Source organism: Phytophthora cinnamomi, assembly GCF_018691715.1.
Source record: "Phytophthora cinnamomi strain GKB4 chromosome Unknown Contig50, whole genome shotgun sequence".
In the NCBI taxonomy this organism is placed as follows: Eukaryota; Oomycota; class Peronosporomycetes; order Peronosporales; family Peronosporaceae; genus Phytophthora; species Phytophthora cinnamomi.
In genome coordinates this window covers 208,599-229,858 of record NW_027150983.1, presented here as the reverse complement: position 1 = coordinate 229,858, position 21,260 = coordinate 208,599, and the positions used below count along the sequence as shown (strand labels likewise).

The 21,260-nt window shown below is 51.6% G+C and overlaps 3 protein-coding genes across 5 annotated transcripts; 2 read left to right on the top strand and 1 right to left on the bottom strand.

The window, feature by feature from the left end:
- Positions 1–154: 154 nt before the first annotated feature.
- IUM83_06508 (WD40 repeat-containing protein) lies at positions 155–2,067 on the top strand (the record flags this gene model as incomplete). Of its 2 annotated transcripts, XM_067930724.1 has the most annotated exons (5): positions 155–1,002; positions 1,080–1,200; positions 1,289–1,598; positions 1,760–1,821; positions 1,903–2,067. In XM_067930724.1, the coding sequence occupies 5 exons, from the start codon at positions 155–157 to the stop codon at positions 2,065–2,067; spliced, it is 1,506 nt and encodes a 501-aa protein (XP_067789895.1). The 2 variants fall into 2 exon arrangements, with proteins under 2 accessions (XP_067789895.1, XP_067789896.1); XM_067930725.1 differs by lacking the exon at positions 1,903–2,067 and having other exon boundaries at positions 1,710–1,798.
- Positions 2,068–2,727: 660 nt separating this feature from the next.
- IUM83_06507 (Zinc finger C2HC domain-containing protein) lies at positions 2,728–4,758 on the bottom strand (the record flags this gene model as incomplete). The annotated part of the gene is made up of 6 exons (XM_067930723.1): positions 2,728–3,069; positions 3,143–3,317; positions 3,382–3,468; positions 3,548–3,715; positions 3,777–3,968; positions 4,040–4,758. The coding sequence occupies 6 exons, from the start codon at positions 4,756–4,758 to the stop codon at positions 2,728–2,730; spliced, it is 1,683 nt and encodes a 560-aa protein (XP_067789686.1).
- A 171-nt stretch (positions 4,759–4,929) lies between these two features.
- On the top strand, positions 4,930–20,883 carry IUM83_06506 (YHYH domain; the record flags this gene model as incomplete). Of its 2 annotated transcripts, none has more annotated exons than XM_067930722.1 (2): positions 4,930–6,241; positions 17,459–20,883. In XM_067930722.1, the coding sequence occupies 2 exons, from the start codon at positions 4,930–4,932 to the stop codon at positions 20,881–20,883; spliced, it is 4,737 nt and encodes a 1,578-aa protein (XP_067789687.1). The 2 variants fall into 2 exon arrangements, with proteins under 2 accessions (XP_067789687.1, XP_067789688.1); XM_067930721.1 differs by lacking the exon at positions 4,930–6,241 and adding an exon at positions 12,406–13,190 and having other exon boundaries at positions 16,779–20,883.
- Positions 20,884–21,260: the final 377 nt, after the last annotated feature.

Sequence of the window (21,260 nt, the reverse complement as noted above, 5' to 3'; positions counted from 1 at the left end):
TTGGAGTCGATCACCGAAATCTGTGAGAATCGATACATTTTGCACCCATTTTCAGGGGGTGCCGTAAATAATTATATCTGTTTGTGGATGTAGCCATGTCGATGTAGCCACAAATGCCGTGGTCTGTTTTCACAAACAGATCTCGTGTATCAATATGGACCTCGAGGCCGAGAACGCCTCGCTGCGGGCGGCGCTGCGAGCGCTGCAGGAGCGCTACGACGCGCTGGAGGCGTCCGCCAGCCAGCAGATCCAGGCCCTGACGGACGAGAACGAGCTGCTGGCCGAGGCCAACCGCCTGCTGCTCGAGAAGCAGGCGCAAAGTCCGTCGCCCGCGTCCGCCGACCCTAAACGTCTGCTGCAGGTGCCCGACGAGCTGCTGCTGCCCGGGCCGGAGCTGGCGATCCGCCCGCTGGCGGCTCTGGACGACGTGCACGCGTTCGGCAACCTGCTGAGCGTCAGCGCGCACGCCACGAGGCCCGAGATCGTCGTCAGCGGCGGCGCGGACAAGTGCATCTGCGTGCACGACTGGCAGACGGGCAGGAAGCTCTGCGCCGCCTCCACTAGTGCGCCGGTGCTGGCGCTGGCCTTTAACCCAAGGAGGCAGTTCGCAGACTACTTCGTGGGGGCGGGGATGGACGCCAAGCACGCGCTGTACAGGCTGGCGAGAGGCCAGGCGGACGACTGGCACGTCGAGACGCTGGGCGAGTTCAGTGACCACACGAGACACGGGGCCTTCAAGGTGGCCTGGAGCGCGTCGGGGCTGCTGTTCGCCACGGGGTCGAGCGACAAGTCGCTCAACATCTACCGGTGCTCGCAGCTGGAGGGCGGGGCGAACGTGCAGTGCGAGAAGATCAAGTCCTTCTACTTCAACGGCACGGTCGAGGCCATCGTGTTCGCCCCAGAGCCCGATCAAGGGGCGAGTAAGCACGAGCTGCTGGTCATCGCGGTCCGAGACGACTGCTACGTGCATTATGTCGACTGCTCCACGTTCGAGAAGGAGAGGTGAGCACCATGTTGAGGCGGGGAGGCAAGAGCACTGCGGCCGGGTCTAACCTCGCTGTGCTTTGTTGCTGGTGTAGAGTCAACATGAACCCGGACGGCATCGAGCACGTTTCGTACACGATCATGGACCTCAGTCTGTCTCCGAGTGGGAAATACCTGCTGGCGGCCACGGATTCCAACCGAAACTTCATCTTTTCTGTAAGCAGCGAAGGCTTGGTGGTTGATTCCTTCCTCGCCGTGTAGGATACGGTAACTAACCTACTTGTGCGATCTTTTGTGCGTGAAGGTTAAACGGAACGTGGCACTGAGAAGCTTTTACGGGCACAAGGCTGGGCCGTACAGCCAACCGCGTGCAGCTTGGCACCCGTCAGAGAAATATGTGATCTCAAATAACGAAGAGAGTGGCGCCATCTTTGTGTGGTCCATTGCTTCGGAGCGCGTTGTGGAAACGTTTGATGCCCACGAGGCACTAGTCCGCGATCTGGTATGCCCGGCAACGGTATCTTCCTCAGGCTCACCCATGCTGGTCACCGTGTCGTATGACAAGCGAATGAAGGTGTGGGAATCGCCGCTCGCGAAAGCAGGAGTCGAGATATGTAAGTAAGGGCAGTAGACTGGATGCTGCATGTTATGAGGTGTTAATCTGAGCGAACACCTCCTTAAGATCTCTGATCTCCTGCAAAGTGGCCATCGTTGTGGCTTCCCAGTGATCCAATTTGGCTTGGATGACGCTGACCATGCTTTCTTTCCCTTGAAGTTCTTGCTTCAGTGTTTCAGCGTCGACGCGTTGCTCTAATGGAGACTGGATACGTTGTCGAGGTGCGTCTTGTCCTGGGATCTTCTTGCGATTGCTGGCTAGACTGCCTACAAGTGGTCGTGACCCTGACCCGGAAGTTGTAGGTCTCGGTGGGCTTCCTGAATCCCCGCCAGCGGTGTCATTTTGAAGGCTGGATTGGGAAGACGAATTATCAAGGTGCGGTCGTGAAGGTCTCGCGCGTCCATAGTCCACCTCAGGTTCTACCACGAAAGAGCTGTAAGATCGAGAGTTCGATAGCAAGAACTTGATCAGGGATACGGAACACACCTTTCTTGTTTCTAGGAGCAGCTCCGTCAGCGACCTTCTTCGCGACGCTATTAGCCTTGCAGCTCTTGTTATGGATCGCGAGTCGACCTTCAGCAAAGGTCCTACCACAAAACTCGCACGTCTCCATGCCATGAACGTTGTAAGCTTCTTGGGCGGCTTGGTTAAGTGCCTCCACTTCTTGCCGAGTCATTCCCCCGCCGCCTTCGCCAATTCTAGGTGGAGTTTTCGGAATAGGACGACGCTCATTCTTCGGTTTGAGTTCTTCCTGAACATTATCCGTACCATTGTCAGTTGACACCACTGTGAAGAGCACCAGCAATTGTACTCTTTGTGTGATCGTACCTGCTGGACCCAGAGTTTCTTGCACTGTTTCAAATGAATTTCGAACGAGGACAAACCGTACTGACGCCCACAAACATGGCACAAACGGGTGACAGGCCCAGCCTTTAAACCTACGCAGAGCACCGGACGATGTAATGAATTTCAAGCACGTTTTCAACCCTGCATAGCGCGCCGCTACCTGTTGCCATTTTGCCGAGAAGAAGGAAGAGCAATGAGACGAATGCGTCGGTTGAAAACTACATAATTTGACAAGAGACCGTTTCGTAGTTGTCGTCCGTTGCACTCATACCATTTTCTTGCTAAACGAGCGGGTAATCCCATACGTCGTCGTCGTCTTCATCGCCACTAGCAGTCGTTGCTCTCTTGTTGTTCGACCGTTCAAGTAGTTCCTTGTGGCGAATGCCCACTTCAAAACACCACAGCAACCGCTTTAGTGGGGCGTATTGCTCTATTGCTGCGTAGTGGCGTAGAGTCGATAAACCTGCAGCCTCCTTTTCGTCGGAGAACATCACAGCGTTTTCCAAGACACGTTCTGCGTGGAGTTGTCGAAGCTCGCTCTCGCTAAGCCTCTCCAACTTGTCTACAAAGTTTGTTCGCTGTCGCTCAGTGAGGGCTGGAAAGCCAGTAAAACGCTTAGCGTCCTAGATGCAAGGAACGTATCAAAGAGCGTGAATTCCAGTAGCCAGGCTCATGTGCTAGGAAGGTAAATCTCACCGTCTGCACCGCATTGAGTAGTACATTGACTCCTAGGAGCTGCTTCGCCTTGTTCACATACTTATCGTACTTCGACCCTGGGTTGAAGATAACTTCAGTGATCTTGTGGTTCATCAACAAACTTTTCACGATACTCCGGTATCCCAGCGATCGAATGTCTGGGTTATCGGTAACGCTGAAAGAACATGTCGTGGTCAAGTACTGAGCTCTTACATCGTCTGTCTCAACATTCAACTTACTTGAGCGTTCGAAGGGTGTTGTTAAACTTCCGCAACACCCCTGCAATTTCACTGATACCCTCGCAGCTAATTTGGCAATCTGTCATACTACATGGAAAATGGGAGACAGAGAATAAGGACCCTTTCAACGAGATGAATCCTGTTAGAACATTAGTACAATACGCACTTTAGCGAAAGCAGCGTTGCATTCTTCTTGAGAGCAGTTGAGACATCGACAGCACCAGCATCTCCCAGCGGATTTTGTGCGAGTGTCAAGGACACAATCGTGCAATTCACTTTTAGCATTTCGGCAATGTAAACGGAGCACAGATAATCCAAATAGTTGCCCACCAAGCTGAAACAAGTGAAACGTGAGCTGAATGCATCACAGAATCCAGTTATATGATAAAACGTACCTGAGTTCGCGGAGTGTTTTTATTCTCCATAGGGCGTTGCACAGCGACTCCAATCCAGAGAGCCGCTTTTCGTTAGTGCTGTTGTGCACCAATCTGTTCCGACTGAGATCAAGTTTTTCCAGCAAAGGGAAATCGTGAATAACGTTTGCGAACGCTACAAGCCCGTCGGATCGCAGGTTTACGCCACCGAGACTGTACAATATAAAACGAACGCGCCTGTGAGTACAGCTCAATTGCTAGTGAAAGCATCGAAGCAGCCTTACTTAAGCTCAGTAAGGTGTCGGCAGGACTTCAGACACTCAAAAATGGTTGTGATGCCATGAAAAATATTCGCTTTCGGTCCCGTCAGCGAATTTCCGGACAAATCTACTTTCAGGATTTTCTTGCGCTCTCGCTCAATGAGAACGCCGATTGCTGCGGCGTCCAAGTGGTTGAAGTCATGCCCAGAGAGAACCACGCTTCCACCATCTGCAGCCTGAGTTCGAATGCTTTCAACTGGGATCGGGCAGTCCGAGAACTGCAGCGTCTGCAGCGTGGTATTTGTCGCGCGGGCAATATCGATCGCCGCTTGAACACTCAGCGATATCCGTGACAAATTCAGCACCACCAACTTACACGTCTTGGAACGCAGGTACGGCACCAAAAGCCCCACGAACTCGTCGAAGATGAGGAAGCCGGAGAGGTCGAGCACAGTTTTCCCGCCACTTGCAACGTCGCGTACACGCTGCACGATCACGTCGCCCTGCGAACTCTTGAAGTTGCCTTTGCGATGCAGCACCTTGACCTCGAACAGCAGTCGCTGGTAAGCGTCAGTGATGGAGCGTCGAGTCTCCTCTTCCAGCAACACGTCCACGTCGGGAGGCACATCGCTCGGCTTCTCTCGACGCAAACCTTCGGCCGCACGGGGATCCACCGACTCGAAATGCCGCAGCAACTCGCACCCAGCGGTGCCCCGAACTTTCACCTTCGCTCGAGCCTCCATCGTAAAAAAAAAACAACACTAGCGCACTGATGCTGGACTATAATTGGCTGACGACTTCAACCTGTACAGAAAGCACACTTAACTACATATAGCTTAACGTATGTCATATTGAAACTAAATCACCAAAATGGCTACACAACAGCGGATCCTATGATCTTGAAGCGGCACACGATGTGGACTCTGCTGTACCTGCATCTCTGTCTCCTTGCATTGCTGCTGCTCTTCACGCCAGTCGGTGCAATTGAAGCAATCCCCCAAGCTGCTGATGCCGACACCGTGGTCAATGCTGACACCTCCAAAACCATTCGGCTGGACGCCAACCTGTACATCCCGGACGGCGGAGAGCTGCTGATGACCATCCAAGTGCCGCACGAGCCCATCCAGATCCTGCCAAAGGGCCCAGCTAAAGTCGTTCGGGTGTATTCCGATCATGCGGACGGGAGATTCGGCGTCGGGGAAGTGATCAACATTTTCGTGCAATTCACGAGTCCCGTCAAACTTTTGGGCCCCGGGACGCCCTACCTGGTGCTGAGGACGGGGTGCCACTCGTCCTCGTGCCAAGTGAAGGAGATCCAGCGACTGCGCTGCCAGGCGACGAACGGAAAATTCTCCCTGGGCTTCGGGCCTCAAAAAGTGGGCAACATCCCCTGGGATGCGACGGCCAAAGTGTTCGCCGCTTACCTACAGCGAATGAACCGGATCGACCGAGTGAGCATCAAATACAGCATAGATGAGAACCGCGCATGCACGTTTTTCGGGAACAACATCACCATTACCTTCGAATCTATGAACATTGTTGGGGCAGATGGAGATTTGGTGGAGTTGACGGGGGACGCGACCAATGCGGCAGGAGACGGAGTTGTGCTCGATCACATAATGTATCCGCCTCTTGTAACGGCAACAGCATGGGAGATTCAGAAAGGGGTTCTCGTTCCCGACCGGAAGGCAAACTTTGTGGCGCAGATTGCCCCTGACACGCTGAAATTTGTGTATACAGTACAGACTGGTGATAACACGACTCGACTGGACTACGCCAATAGTGACTCGCTTGCACTGTCACTTCGGACGTATAACGGGGTGCGGATTGTAAATGACGATGGCACGAATGTCCTGGCGAACACGATTTTACCTCCACCCGGCTTTGCTGGTGATTGGGAGAGAGGTCTCGGTACGAGCTTGTCGAACAACAACGCACTACAGATTGACGTGACGCCCCCATACGTGACAACAGTGACTTCTCCGCATGATGATGGCACTTTTGGTATCGGGGAAGTGATTTTAGTGCATGTGTATTTTTCGCAGCCGATTGTAGTCACTGGACTGCCTACAGTTGTGCTGGAGACTGGGGCCGTGGATCGCATTATCCCGTTTAACCAAGTAGTGCTGCCGGCTGGAAACATTGCGGAGTTTAAGTACATCGTGCAGGCGATGGATACTACACCTGATCTCACCTACACTGGAACGACTGCGTTACAGCTTAATGGTGGATCAATCCAAAGAAAGTCGACTACACCGACAACAAACGCCGTTTTGACGCTCCCTTCCAACGGAGAAACAGGCAGTCTATCCGTCAACAAAAACATCATTATCGATACATCGAACCCGAAGATTTTAAGCGTGACGACGACAGCCAAAGATGGAACGTACACTGCTGGAGATTCAATCCCTGTTATTGTCACTTTTGATACGCCAGTGGAGGTGACAGGGGCCCCAGTGCTGCTATTGAGCACAGGAAGTGTTGATTTGTTTCCGGGTCAATTCGTGCTGGCAGCACCGACGCTTACGTCGGCTTATACCGTTGTCTTTCCCTCGTTTAAACTTGGTCTCTCAACGGCATCAAGCAAGGGAATGCAGTTTAAAATTGGTGGCCAGATCTTGACTGTGGATTCCGTGTCAGGAGATGAAGTGACCATGTTGGAAAAATACACCGGCGCAACGGTAGACCCAGGTAACCTGATAAACAGACCTAATATTCCGATCTATACACCAGGATATCGTCCGGCTACATACACGAGTGGTAGTAGAACCAGGGTGCTCATATTTACATACGTGGTTCAAATTGGAGATGTATCGCCTCATCTGGATTATATTTCCACTGTGGCACTGCAAGTGGGTTCGGGATCTATTAAACGGCTATCCACAACCTCATTTACAAATGCTGACCTTACGCTTAGTACGCCTGGAAATTCTGGTAGTCTCAGTAACGTTTCATCAATTGTGATCAACACAGACGCTCCCCAAGTTTTACAAGTAAACGCGATCACTCGTGATGGAGTGTACAAATCCGGCGATGACATTTACTTCGAGGTGCTCTTTAGTCTCCCGGTTATACTTTTCCCTATAGCCTCCGTGCTGACAAATGTTGCCAGTGCTGCAGTTGAACGAGTTGCAGTCTACTCTGAAGGGAGCGGCACGACTTCACTAAAATTTAGGTTCGATTGCCTAGATGATGATCAAGTAACTGTGTTTGACTATCCAAACCCAAAATCTCTACGAGCGTCTTATGGTTCAGTGTTGGGGTGGATTCGAAGGAAGTCTGCTTCCCCCTTGCTACCCGCAGTACTTGATCTGCCTGCAGTTGGACTTTCATCAAAGGGAATCTCCATCAATCAAGCGTGTGAAGCAGTGCAGGATGTGTCCACTTCCCATGAGGAAGGCACGTACGGAGTTGGAGAATCGATCGACCTTCTAGTGACGTATTCTGCCAGCGTGAATGTTGACGTAACAGGCGGAACACCAACTCTGCTCACCACGACTGGGAACCGCGCAGTCTACCAATCTGGAACAGGAACGAAGACTCTCATTTTCACGTACATTGTCCAGCAATCAGACATTACCGGTCAAGTTATGTACCCTGATCGATTCTCGCTCAGAACGAACGGTGCTATCATAAAAGGTGTGGTTAGTTCTGCGCTATCGTCGACACTATTGCCTCGTCCTAAATTGAGCGAACTGAAAACAAAAGACGCCTTGTTTGTACAAACTTCTCCTCCTGTCGTGGTGGGCGTGTCGACACGAACGCAAGACCAAGTCATTACCATTGGAGATTCTATTGTGGTTTCAGTTAGTTTCAACTGCCCTGTCAGTGTTCCTCCACTGTCAGTAGGCACAGGAATACCGATATTGATGCTGAACGTCGGGACAGGTAATGGTGTCCCATCGTCGTATGTTGCGGTGGAAGACTACGCAGTATATTTCTCGTTCACAGTATCAGCCGGCCAATCTACCAGCAAACTTTCGTATTTCGGCAGGACCGCGTTGAAATGCTCTGGAGGCAAAGGTTTAAACACAGATCCTTCGCAGAACGCAGGACCACCGAGTGCTGTCGAGTTCAGAAACCTGTTGGTTGCAAGCTGGGCCGAAGTGTCGACCGCAACAAATACGCGACAAATTCGAGTGAAGTCGTTCGACTTGCAGCAATTTCCTCCTCTTTCGAACTCTGAGGACGGCGGAAAAGTGTCTTCTATCGTTAACTTCGCGCCAACTATGGACGCAAGCGCACCTGCGTTGGTGGTATTCTCCTCAAAACTTTATCTGCTGTGGGTAGAAACCACCTCCGCAACTAGCAACCCGACGCAGATCCGTGTGGCCGTTCTGGTTAGCCGATCTAACCAGAATTCCGCAGCTCAATGGAGCTTTGTTGATGCTCAGCCTGCTGTTAGCTTAGGGCTTAACAAAGTATCGACAGCAAGTGCAGCGGGACCTCATGCAGTGGCTCATAGCTCGAAACTGTATGCGGCGTGGCACGAAAGTGCTGCAGGGGTCGCTCAGATTCGAGTCGCGGTGTTCAATGGTGTAGACGCAGCGCCTACGTGGACGTTTGTCGATGGGAATCAAAATACTCAAGGGATCAATTATGCTGCCACCCAATCCGCTCAGAACGTGCGCTTGTGCTCGTGTGCTTTCAAGGGCAGCTCCACAAAAGTTCTTTATGCAGCTTGGGCTGAAACATCCGCCACAACTGGCACAACACAAATTCGAGTCGCTGTTCAAACCGGCACAGACTTGCTACCAACATGGACATTTATTGATGGCAATGGGGTGACGGGACTCAACGTCGATACCCAAAAGGTTGCCAAATCCCCCTCTATGCAATGTGTTGGAAGCACCAACGTTGTGGTTGCCTGGCAGGAAACCACTGCCAGTGCCGGCTCACTGATTTTTGTGAAGAAATTTAGTGGTGACTTGACGACGCCGCAGTGGACCCGACTGGATAATGGAAATGGTTTGAACTTTGACATAACCTTGTCCGCGCAGAATGTTAAACTTGCAGTTCAATTACTTGGAACGATTGAGACTTTATTTGCAACTTGGGACGAAATGGATAATACCAACACGGCAACTCAAATCCGAGTCGCGAAGCTTTTAGCTGGCACAACACCGTCTTGGAAGTTCTTGGACAGCGGTAAGCAGGTCTCAGCTATAAACGATGACACAACACATTCTGCTTCCCGGCCTATTCTCGTGTTGAGACCATCGCAAGATAGTGTCTTCACAACCTGGCAGGAAGTACATTCGAATGGTAAAACGCACATAAGGAGCAGCATATTGGCTGCTTCTGTCAGAGAATGGCAACCAATAAGCCAAGGCTGTGTTCTCCGCAAGTCAACTACCTCCACGACGGCAGCTAATTTGCTACTTCCCGAATTGAACACACCTGGGGCACTAGAGTTCGATCGATCAATTCAAGTTGAAACTTCGAGTCCTATCGCGGAAAATGTGTTTCTGGCAGGTGATATATACTCATCAATTACGTCTGTCAACACGATTCAGACAATAGATGTCTTCAACGTCGCTAGCATCACGCAAGGCGAGTACAAACTTATCTACAGCGACACGACGGAAACTCCTTGTATTAGCTGGAATGCACCAGCGACTGGTACTGGGTCATTGCAGTCTGCGTTGCAATCCATTTCTGGGTTAGCGTTACAAGTTTCTGTCACGCAGGATACGAGTGCTTTCCACGACGGGTATCGCTATACCATTACATTTTCATTCCCCTCTATGGGTTTACTGCCCCTCCAAGTTAAAACCACGCCTGATTCAACGTGCAAAAAGTTTATTTGTAATGCTGCTACGGCTCGGCTTGCATGCAACCTCGGTCTTATCCAGCCGAACCAAAACTCAAACATCCGGACAGCTGCTGGTGTTGTCGATGTCGTGGTACGTTTCTCTTTTCCTGTTGTCGTGCCAATCGGAAACCCAAAGTTAAGTATCGATGTGGGGACCACTGGGCGAGACGCCATGTACACAACACGAAGTGCCTTGCAGGAGATTGATGTGGGAATTAACATGGCCAGTCCCGTGCTTAGTGGAGGCTTCCGGTTGTCGTATGGCGACTTCAGTACAGGTGTCGGCTTGGGGACAATCTCTACGACGGACTGCATTCAACTTTTAGCAAATGATGATGACGGCGCGCAGGAAATACTCTCCAAGTTGGATGCAATTGATTTGATTAATACGATAGGAATTTACTCGGTGTCAAGACGCAAGCTACACAATGGATATCGCTACGGAATTGAGTTTCGCAATAGCGGCGACATGCTAGACCTAGTTTCCGCAGATTCCTCAAATTGCCCAGCCGTAACTGGCAGTACACAGACGATCGACATCACTGCCGCCTCTCAGATATTGACAGGAGAGATCATGATTCAGCTTGGCGACGTCAAGAGCGGCTGCATTCCATGGAATATCCGTGCCACCGGTCCAACGAACTCGATGGAGGCCACTCTAGCGAATCTGGAAAGTGACCGAGTTATCCCAGTGCAAGTTGTAAAAGACCCCTCTGCTTATGCCAACGGCGCAAAGTACTACGTTAGCTTTACAGCTCAGGTGGATGCGACGATGCCTCTTCTTGCCTTTACCGACGCTGGTTGCGCGGTATTTACTTGCACGGATGCCAATGGTGCTGCTGCTGCATGTACCAGTCTCTCGGTCAAATCAAACGCAGATTTCAGCGTTACTCGTGCTGCTTCGGAGGCCATTTCCTTCCGTTATCTCGTCCAGTCCAGCGATGAAGCTACCGCTCTTACATATAAAAGCACAGCGGCACTGGCGGGTACAATACTTCGGTCTTCCATGAATCCGACACTGGCTGCAACTTTGACGCTGCCGCGACCCCCTGTGGCGCTTTTGTCTCAAGATGGAACTACGTCCATGGCAGTTGTCAGAGCGGATCAAGTACCGATTGTTTCGCGCGTGCTTTCATCTACAGTTGACGACACATACACAGCTGGGGATGTGATAATTATTCTGGTCGAGTTCTCGGAGAATGTCATAGTCGACGGCAAACCAATCTTAGAGTTGAACTCAAACGGAGAAGCCTTCTACACATCAGGCAGCGGTTCAAATGTACTGACCTTTTACTACGAAGTTCAGGCGGGGGATTCCTCAATCGATTTGAACTATGCATCTACAACAGCTCTTCGAACGTTTACAGTCCCCAACTCGAAAATGAGATGCGCCTCGTGTTCTGGGTCTGGTATTGACGCTGATATAACACTCCCAGCATTGGCTAGCGCAGCGAGTCTTACGGGGAACAGTACCTTGGTAATCGACACCACAACACCAACGGTTGTTCAAGTATCTTCTAGTCGAACAAATACTCCGGTAGGAGGCGTTGGGTATGGCCCCGGGGATATCGTGGACGTCATTGTGACTTTCTCGGCGGATGTCACCGTGTCGGGGTCTCCGTCCTTGTTACTAAACTCTGGTGGAACAGCAACATTCTCATACGCTGGTTATCGCCAGCTTCTGGACATCGGTGTGAATGCTGTCGTGCCGATTACGTCCGGTCAATTCGCTTTCACATACAACGGCGATATGTCGGGGTGTATTGACTACGACGATGCTGATAGTGCTGCTGACACATCGCTTAAGTCGCAGCTGCTAGCGTTTGACGCACTCGCTTGGATTGGTGTTGTATCGGTCACCAAGACCGCAAAAAAGAATGGGAATCGGTTTGAGATTATCTTTGATTCGACCCAGGTGGTTGACGTACCTCTTGCTATCGAGCTGGCAGTCTCAGACATATGCGATCCTCTCCAGCCATCGTCAGCTGCACAAGAGGCTCTCGTCTCGAGAAGCATGGATAGCAATGTCGTATTTCAATACACAGTCGGTGTAGGCGACTCCGCCACGGTACTCAACGTCGTAAGCACTAGTATTTCGCTAGCGAATGGCACAGCGTCTATCATGCGCCAAGCTGCCGTCCCCGTGATTGCAGCAAACGTTGCGTTGCCATCCTCCACGGCACCTCAGAATCTGGCCCAGACAAAGACTTTAAAAGTCGACGGAACTCCTGCAGCTATCACCGATATCGTATCTGACTCAACCCCAGACACGTACGGAGTCGGTTTTCCATCAGTAGCAAGTCCAACGACAGTAGCGCCTGGCGAAATTCTGTTCCATCTCGTGTTTTCTCGTCCCGTATCGGTCGTTGGTTCCCCCACGGTGGAGTTAGCAACAGGATCGTTGCGTCCAAGTGGCGAGTCTATACCAAACCGATTCGCGACGTTTGTGAACCAGCCGCAGCCAAACCAAGTCGCGTTCCTGTATCACATCGAGGAGAATGATTACAGTGCGAACCTATCATTTCCGACTCTCAACGCTCTCACCGGTGCCAATGTTTATTGCGTGGCATCGACGATGTCTGTTCGGGCGTCGCTGGTACTCCCGAGACTCGCGATCGCGAGTGGCAATTCGGTGATTAAAATTGACGCGTATTCCGTTCCGGCGACTGTGAAGCTAGCCTCGCCGCACGAAGACGGCGTGTACGGCGCCGGCGAGGTGATCGAAATCCAGGTGACTTTTTCGAAACAAGTGGTGCTTTTGTCGGGGTTGAATCGGAATCAAGACTGGCACGCGCGCTATCCTGTTGCGTTGGAGTTTCAGAACAACATCTACATGATGTGGACTGAGCGAGACGACATGCACACTCCAACGAAAAGCTATTTGTACTTGCGAGTATTCTCTAGCACCAAACTGGACGTCGTGGCTACGACCTCAGTGTCTGCTATCAACCGTCTGCCAAACACTATCATCGAGAAGGTTGCGCTGACGGTGTGGAAAGATAATCTGTACGCTGCGTGGGATGAAGGAGGCCTGCTATACTGCGCAGTGTATGAAGGTCTTACTTCGACACTTCCATGGACTTTGATTCCCAACATGGGGGCAAACAAGAACTTGGCGATGACTGCGAGTGACCCGGTGCTACTTGTATACAACCTGGAACTCGTGATGATTTGGAGAGAGATATCGCTCCCAGCAGGAAGCAGCACTTTGGTCGGCCAGATTCGCGTCGCAGTTCGAAACGATGACAACGACGCCCCATTGTGGATTTTTCACGACGGCAACCAGCTGGACACAGGTCTTAATAAGAACCCACTGAGAGACGCAGATGATCCCGTGTCGGTGGTTTATCGCGCTAGAATGTATGTGTCGTGGTCGGAGTTGAACGATGGTGGCGTGTACGAAATCGTCATCGCAAGACGCAACATTCAAACTCGAGATTATTCGACGTGGACATATCTGAATGCGCTTCCTTCAACTCGTCCAGCATATAGTTTCCTATCTGCATACAGTCCTCAGTTTGCTGTTCGGCGCAGAGGGATTGAAGACATGGCGCTGCTAATTTCATGGTATAGGGATACTGTAACCAGCAACGTCTCTGAAGTCATAACTGGTCAAGTTCTCGACCTGGACTGGGAGGCTTCGGTGACTGGAAGCATCCCCCAAACTATCAACGCTGCGGAGGCAAACACTACAGTCGACAACGTGAACCCCAACACTATTAAACAACAATTTGTCACGTGCGGAGACAGTGTGTTTTCATCCTGGCTGGATCTGGAAGGCTCATCTGTTACCGACAGCTCTTATGTTGTAAAACTCGCCACACTACCGATTGGCGCTGACGTGTACACCGGGTGGACTTCAGCAGCGAACCAGAGCAACTTGAACCACAACCCGAAGCGTGATGCTATTGACTCGTCGTTGGTGTGTTCCACTGCTTCTGATGGCACACGTCGTGCAGGACTGGTTTGGACCGAGTACGACGGGTATTCAATCAAGCTACGATTTCGTCACTATTTGGTTGTACCAAGAACACCTGGTACAAACTCTACAACCTACGGCGAGACAATAGCGGGAGATCCCATACTGATGCTGGCTACTCAATCGAACCCGCTTGGGTATGCTGCATGCATTGACAAAAGCGGATATACCACTACCGTGTTAACGTTTACTTACATCGTTCAGTCAGGGGAATCCTCACCAAAGCTAGAAATCATGGGAAACGATTCGTTAAAGCTCAACGGTGCTGTGGTCCGCGACGTTTACGGCCAGGATCCAGATTTCACATTGTTTCCAGACGCAGCGGATCTGCGAAGCTTGAGTTATAATAACCAACTGGTCATCGACACAACGCCACCTACAGTGGTGTGTGTGACGTCCACGAACCCTTCGGGGGAATACGGCGTCGGGCAACTTTTTCAGTTTATGGTCACATTCTCCTATCCTGTGGCTGTCATTGAAGGCGATGCAGCAAGCCCTCCCACACTCTCGCTTCGTACAGATGAACTGCATTTATTGACCAGCTCGCAGGGGGTTGCTACTTACGTGGGGGGCTCTGGATCAACTGTATTGGGTTTTGAATATATTTCGCGGCAACAAGACTATTGCGAAGACCTGGACTATATGGACACGGCTTCGCTCGCACTCAATGGTAGCAGCTGGGCTATCAAGAGGAATTCCACGCGTCCGGTAACGGACGCCATTCTCACTCTTCCGCCGCCAAAGTCAGCTAATTCTTTGAGTGGAAGTGGCACAATTGCGATCAAACCGACGCAACCGAGTGTTATCGGCGTAACCTCTTCCACTCCTGATGGAACATACTACCCGGGTGACTCGGTTCTAGTTGACGTCATTTTTTCGTTACCTGTTGTCGTATTTGGGTTCCCTGTTCTTCTGCTGGAGACTGGAGGTGATTCGCCTACCCGAGCTCCACTAACATCCGGTAACGGGACGGCAAAGCTCACATTTAAGTATGACATCCAAGTTGGAGACACCAGCGCTCACTTAGATGTGGTAGATGACCGGGTCGGAGACGATCAGGCGTATTTTGTGATGTCGCTGGAGCTTGCCGGGTACTCTGAGATTATGCGAGCGTCTACGAACCCCTGCACTACTGCGGTGACGGCTTTGCCAGCTCCTGGTCTAGCGGGGTCTTTATCTGTCAGTAAAAACATAGTGGTTGACTCGACTGTTCCTGCTGTCATAGATATTAGCTCGCCTATTGCCGATGGGACCTACGATATCGGTGAACAGATCGACGTTTTGGTCGCATTCTCTCGAAAGGTGGTGGTGGTCGGAGTCCCCGAGCTTGTATTGAACGTCCCCGCGGAGTACGAGCGAACTGCTGTGTATGCCGATGGTTCGGGTACAAATACCCTCCGGTTTTCGTACTTCCCCCAGCAAGGCGACAACTCACTGAATATACCATTAGACATTTTGGACGAGAACTCCCTGATTGTCCGCCCGCTTCTCGCTGGCATGGAATATTTGCAGAACCCTGCGCAAATACTCTGTTTATCGTCAAAACCTATTTTACCTGCGAATCTTCAGCTACCGGTTCCTGGAGTTGCAGTGCGTGCTGATGCTGTGTTGAGTCTTGTTGGAAATAATCAGAAAATCTTCGTCCGAACGGATGGATTCCGCGTTGAAGCGCTCGCTGCAGACGTTCCGAGTGGCGAGTACTCTGTTGGCCAACGAATCGTCATTTCAGTTATGTTTACTGATTCTACCGTCGTGCAGGGATCTCCTCGGCTCAAACTAAACGCGAACGCAGCTACCTACGGGACGTATATCGGAGGAACTGGGTCCTCGCAACTGCAGTTCGAATATATTGTGGCAGCAGGGGACAGTTGTTTGGCACTTGAAGCCGCCTCGCGTACTGCACTGGAGCTTAATGGCGGGGTAATTTCTGATAGTGAAGGGATATACGTGCCTTTACGCCTTGGAGCTCCATTACAACCGGGCAGTTTATCAGCCAATTACCAGATTCAGATCACTTCAACACCACCTTTCGTGCAGCGAGTTTACTGCAAAGATAGTGATGGTACCTATGGTGTAGGGGATACGTTACATATCGCTGTCGAGTTCTCGCGGAATGTTGTGCTTCAAAACCCTCAGGTGGGACCTTTGCCATCTATACTGCTTCAATTTGATGGGGGTTCACGATCGGCAGCTTATGCTTCCGGTAATAATACGAACACGTTTGTATTTACGCTTCTCGTAGCGAATGGAGATTCGTCGTCGCGACTGGATTATGCTAGTCAAAATGCCTTGACGGGCACCATCTTCGCGTTGTCCACGACTCCTACAACCGCAGTCAATTTAGTACTCCCAACACCAGGGCAAGATGGAAGTTTGTCCGATTCTTCTGCGAGTGGAGTGACCTCGACGCCACCGTCAGTTGTAGACATCCGTGCCGAGACTCGCGATGGGACGTACGGCCTCTACGACAAGATCCTGCTGCAAGTTCGCTTTTCATTCCCTGTCTTTGTTAGTGCTGCGGCTGCGCAGTCCTGTGCGCTGACGCTGGCAGTCGGAGATGTTGATTTTCGAAAAGCATCCTACATTGGCGGATCTACCACTGCGCAGTTAAGTTTTACGTACGTAGTGGGGTACGGAGACCACTCATCGCGACTCGATTACGCAGCGGCAACTAGTCTTCAGTGCTCAGTTTTGCAGTCGACAGCAGTCCCGTCGCTCTTGGCCACGAATGTGCTCCCATTGCCCGGCTCAACGGGTAGTCTCAGTTTTTCATCTGCACTTCGAATCGATGCGGCATCTCCTCGAGTTTCGTCTGTATCTTCAGGGCTTGCGAATGGCGTCTATGGCGCGGGACAGCTTATCGACATCCTAATTACATTCTCAGATGCTGTACTCGTTCCAAACGGGAATACTCCACGATTGAGACTCGCCGTTGCATCAAATACCCCCGTAAATACCCTGCTTCCTAGTTCTGCCGAGCCATTTGCTACGTACACGGGAGGGTCCGGAACTAATGTGCTGAGGTTCGCGTACACTGCACGGGAAGGTGACATGGCGCTACCGTTGGAATATGCTGGTATTGACGCTCTCTCGATGGCTTCGCCCAATTTGCAGTTGACAGCAGCAGCGAATGAACTAAGACAATATCGATTTGTGTCACTGAGGCTGCCTGTTCCGGGAGCTACGGGGAGTCTGAGCAACAACCGAGACATCCATATCGATACATTGGAGCCTCCCCGAGTGCTAAGCGTGGGAACGCCGATGGCCGATGGGATTTACACTGCAGGCGATACGATCACCGTTTCTGTGACGTTTTCAGCCCCCGTGACTGTAGCAGGTCTAACGCCTACTCTACTCCTTGTCACGGGCAATCCAACTACAGACGATTCCGGTAAGAAAGCTATCTACGTTTCTGGATCTGGTACAACCGTTCTTTTGTTCGAATACCAGGTTCAAACTGGGGATCAGATTGACCGATTAGAGTACCAGCCCTGTCCACTTGCAGAACGCAGCTTTTCCATGCTGAAAAAATGGGACAAGCTAGTTATTTGCTCGAGTTCAGCGAATTCACTGCAACTAGGTGGTGTTGGTAGCAGTATCAAGCGTACGTCAACTATTCCGATGACGGACGCTGTGTTGGACCTTCCAGAGGTAAACGACTGGGCCGAGGTTCGGTTCGACACAACAAGCGATGATTTTATCTACGTTACTCAAGTAGAGCCGATAACGGGTATTGCGAAAGCCGACTTGACGCTGATCCCACCACTGGTGAACGAGTTCAGCGTTTCACAACAACGATCGGCTATCAACATCTATAGCAATGGGATACCGGACCACACAACCAAGCTGCGCGATAGTGTCAAAGAACAAAAGTACTTTATAGAGCTCCAGCGGTTCCCGACTCTGCAGAGCCAACCACTAAACCTATCGTACGTACCTGACGGGTTCAGCGGAGTCTTCCTCAATGGGATATTGTTCAAGAACAACAACAGAAGTGCCCAAGCCACCGACGACTGTGGCGGAGCGATCGATGCTGCTGGCTACTACTTCTACGTAGACCTTCCCACGTGCTATCTTACAGAAGTGCATGAACCACGCCAAGTAACACCAGGATTCGTTTCTCGACCTCCATCGGTAATTGTTGGATATGCTTTTGATGGTTTCCCTATCTACGGCTATTATGATGAGAATGGAGGGCTTCCAAGTGATTTGGACGAATGCAATGGACGTATCCGACAAAACGGACAGTACGCGTATCATCTACTGCCGCCTGAGACTTCGTCTTTGCCGTTCATGCCTTGCCTGAGGGGAATTGACACAACTTCTGCTTCTCTGGCTCAACTTGCTGTCTTCCGCTATCCGACAGACATTTCGGCAGTAGAAGGCTTGCCGTTAGCCGACTTGACCAAGTTTGACAGCTTTGTTATCGATGAAAACCCCACCCCACTTCACGCTGAAGTATGGCTCAATCCTGAAGGAATGACTGTGGTGTACACATCAACCACTGTAATTGTCCGGAGCACGGGCGTACCTCCCGCTGATAGCAGCTTTGGGCCATTCCCGAATGCATACAATCGCTACAGCGTGTTCGAGCAGGATTATGTATTCCAGTTCCCACGGAACCCGGTGGTTAGTGCGACGACTACATCGCTACCACTCGATATTCCGATTGGCGTTATGGTGAACGGGGTGCCGTTTTACTCTGCCACCTCCACTGTCTACGGCGGCAGTGTGCTAGACAGCAACAACCCAGCCTACGTCTTGTTGGACAAATGCAATGGACTCGTGGACGCTGGCGGAGATTACAGATATTATGCGTCGCCAGACTGCCTGTTACAAGAGCTTGGTGATACGGCCGGTCAACCTTCGCCTTTGGTGGGCTTCGCGTTCGATGGGTTCCCTCTCTATGGGCCATACGCCGAGAACGGCCAAGCACCTAGTGATCTCGACGCTTGCAACGGACGCATAGGAGACGATGGTACATATCGGTACCATGTAACCCTGGGCCCGCCGTTCTTGCTTGGTTGCTTCCGCGGCACTCCATCAACCGACCAAATAAGTCGAGACGCGGCGACGGACTTGTACCGAAGCCTAAGTTACGCGCACGCACTGCGTCTGAACACGGACCATCCTTATGTGGCGCACGTGTACACCAACAAACGACCAGGCAAGTACGTTGCTGGAGAAAGTGTCGACGTGGTTGTGGAATGGTCCACACCGGTTAAGGTTGACGCAACGGGCGGGGTACCCTCTCTTTCGATTCAGAATTCAACGCGCCCTGCAACGTACGATTCGTCTCGAAGCACCGAGACGCAGTCCGTATTCCTCTTTATAGTACAAGGGGACGATGTTATGCTCGAAGAATTTTCGTACAACTCGGACGTAGGTATCAAGCTTAATGGAGGACGGATCACTCGGCTGGCTAAGCTTCCCGTGCTGGACGCTGATCTGGGGCTGGTACCAGCAGATCTGGACGACGTTGAAGTAATTCGCACCAGGACGGTAGGACTCATATCAAAGTTCCAGCTTGTGCGGGACTTGAGTGTGGAGCTTCGCGGGCTGTATCATCCCAGAGCGCAAGATTTGCGTGCTCGCATTTTCCACGGCTACCGCGAGAGCACGATCTTCGACGGCTGCTGCGCCACCCGCGACGCCTTTGGCGTGCCTGATGTCCCGGACGTGTTGACGAACCGCGCACAGCTTGCTTCGGAGCCACGAAACCCAACTAGTGGAGTTGGTTGGGACTACAGTTTCAGGGATTCTGATGGTGTGAAGAACTTGGCGCAGGATGGAGGTGCGACGGCACTTCAGAGTTCAATCAGCGGCACATGCGGGCCCATGAATGCTATCGACGGGAAGATACGCAACGTAGCGGTGTCAACTCAAACGGTGGCTCGTACCCTCCCAGCAAACGAGGTGAACGAGTCTGCGTGGTGGGAACTTCGCTTAGTTGACCTCTCCACCATTGGGACAATTCGTATCTGGTTGGCAGGGGATGATGATCTCAATGAGCAGGAGTCAATGCTTCCATTGTGGGTCATGCTGTTCGACGGCCCAGCCGTTATGGACGTCGAGAGCTTCGCGGACGCATACGATCGTGCCATTTTCTTGTTTCGTGTCGACTCGAGGCAGGCTAATCGGAGCGTCATTTCGGTTGTTCCTCCACTCGGTACCAAAGCCCAGTATGTGCGCCTTGTTGCAGAGAGACCACGTGGAGTTATGTCACTTGCTGAAGTAGAAGTGTTTGCGGAGCAGAACTACGTGTTGTCGCAGTATGCTGGTGGCACTCCTGTTCGAACTGTTTACTACCCAGGAGGCGAAACGTGGTCGCCGGAAGAACCTTTCCGGTATGCATTTGGCGCGATGCCCAGCGAAGGTACTTGGATACTTGCCATCGAAGACATGGCCGTCAACGGAAGTACTCAGGCGCCGAGGTCGAATGCTACAGCAGGAGGCATTTCAGATTGGGTGATAGACATCACCAACCAAGCGGGAGAAACTGTGTCCTACTACATGGACTTTCAGGCGCAAGTGCACGCACTTCCGAGGCACGGAACACTGTACGTGTCGTTGGATGAGACCGAGCGCGACCACCTTGACATCGATGGTAACGGAATCCTAGACTCCATGGAGGCCGACGTTTACCTTCGACGGTACTCCCCGAACAACTACATTGACCTACCAACGAACACCCGCGATCGCGAACTGAAAGAGTTCCTACTTAGCTATGAGGAATACGGAGGCGTTCGAGTGCTGCGCGACCCCAGCGAGAGGCAACTGCGCCTACCGTCACTGGTGTGCGATCCCGCGTGCCTCGCTGCTATCAAGATGGACCCGTACTTTTATGTGGGGCAAGAAGGAGACAAGGCTATGAAGTTCCTGCGTGTAGTGGGCGACCGGGTGGTCAAGTACGTTCCGGATGCTGGCTTCCGTGGACTCGACGCCTTCACGTTCTCCGTTGCCATTACCGGGCAGGAGTCGCGGGTACTCGGAACGATTCAACTCACGGTGAAGGAATGCGAGGACCCGGACTGCCGCATGTCCAGCTTTTTGTTGCACCGCAGCACGAGGTGATGACTTGACGGACCGTACAGTGTCCACCTCGAACAAGTGTAAGTGGCTTTCACCGGATCGTCGTGCAGATCATGCAGTGAAAGCAACGAGCTTGCAACTCGAGGAACTGCGTGTACATGTATTCATCATGTGGTCGTGAAAAATAATCGATTTTAATCGATAATTTTTCTTAAAAGTATGTGGGTGTGCTTCAGTCAGGGTTATAATTTGGTGAGCACGATATATTTTTCTAGTGAGAAGGAATTATCAGGTAGATCGGAAACGATGCGTATAGCCGCTTAGTGCAATGTTTGACTGCTCGCCGTCTCCAAACTTCTGATAAGAGAATCTTCGTTAGGTCGTCGCAGCTTCGTATGTGTTCCTTCCTTCCATCGCAA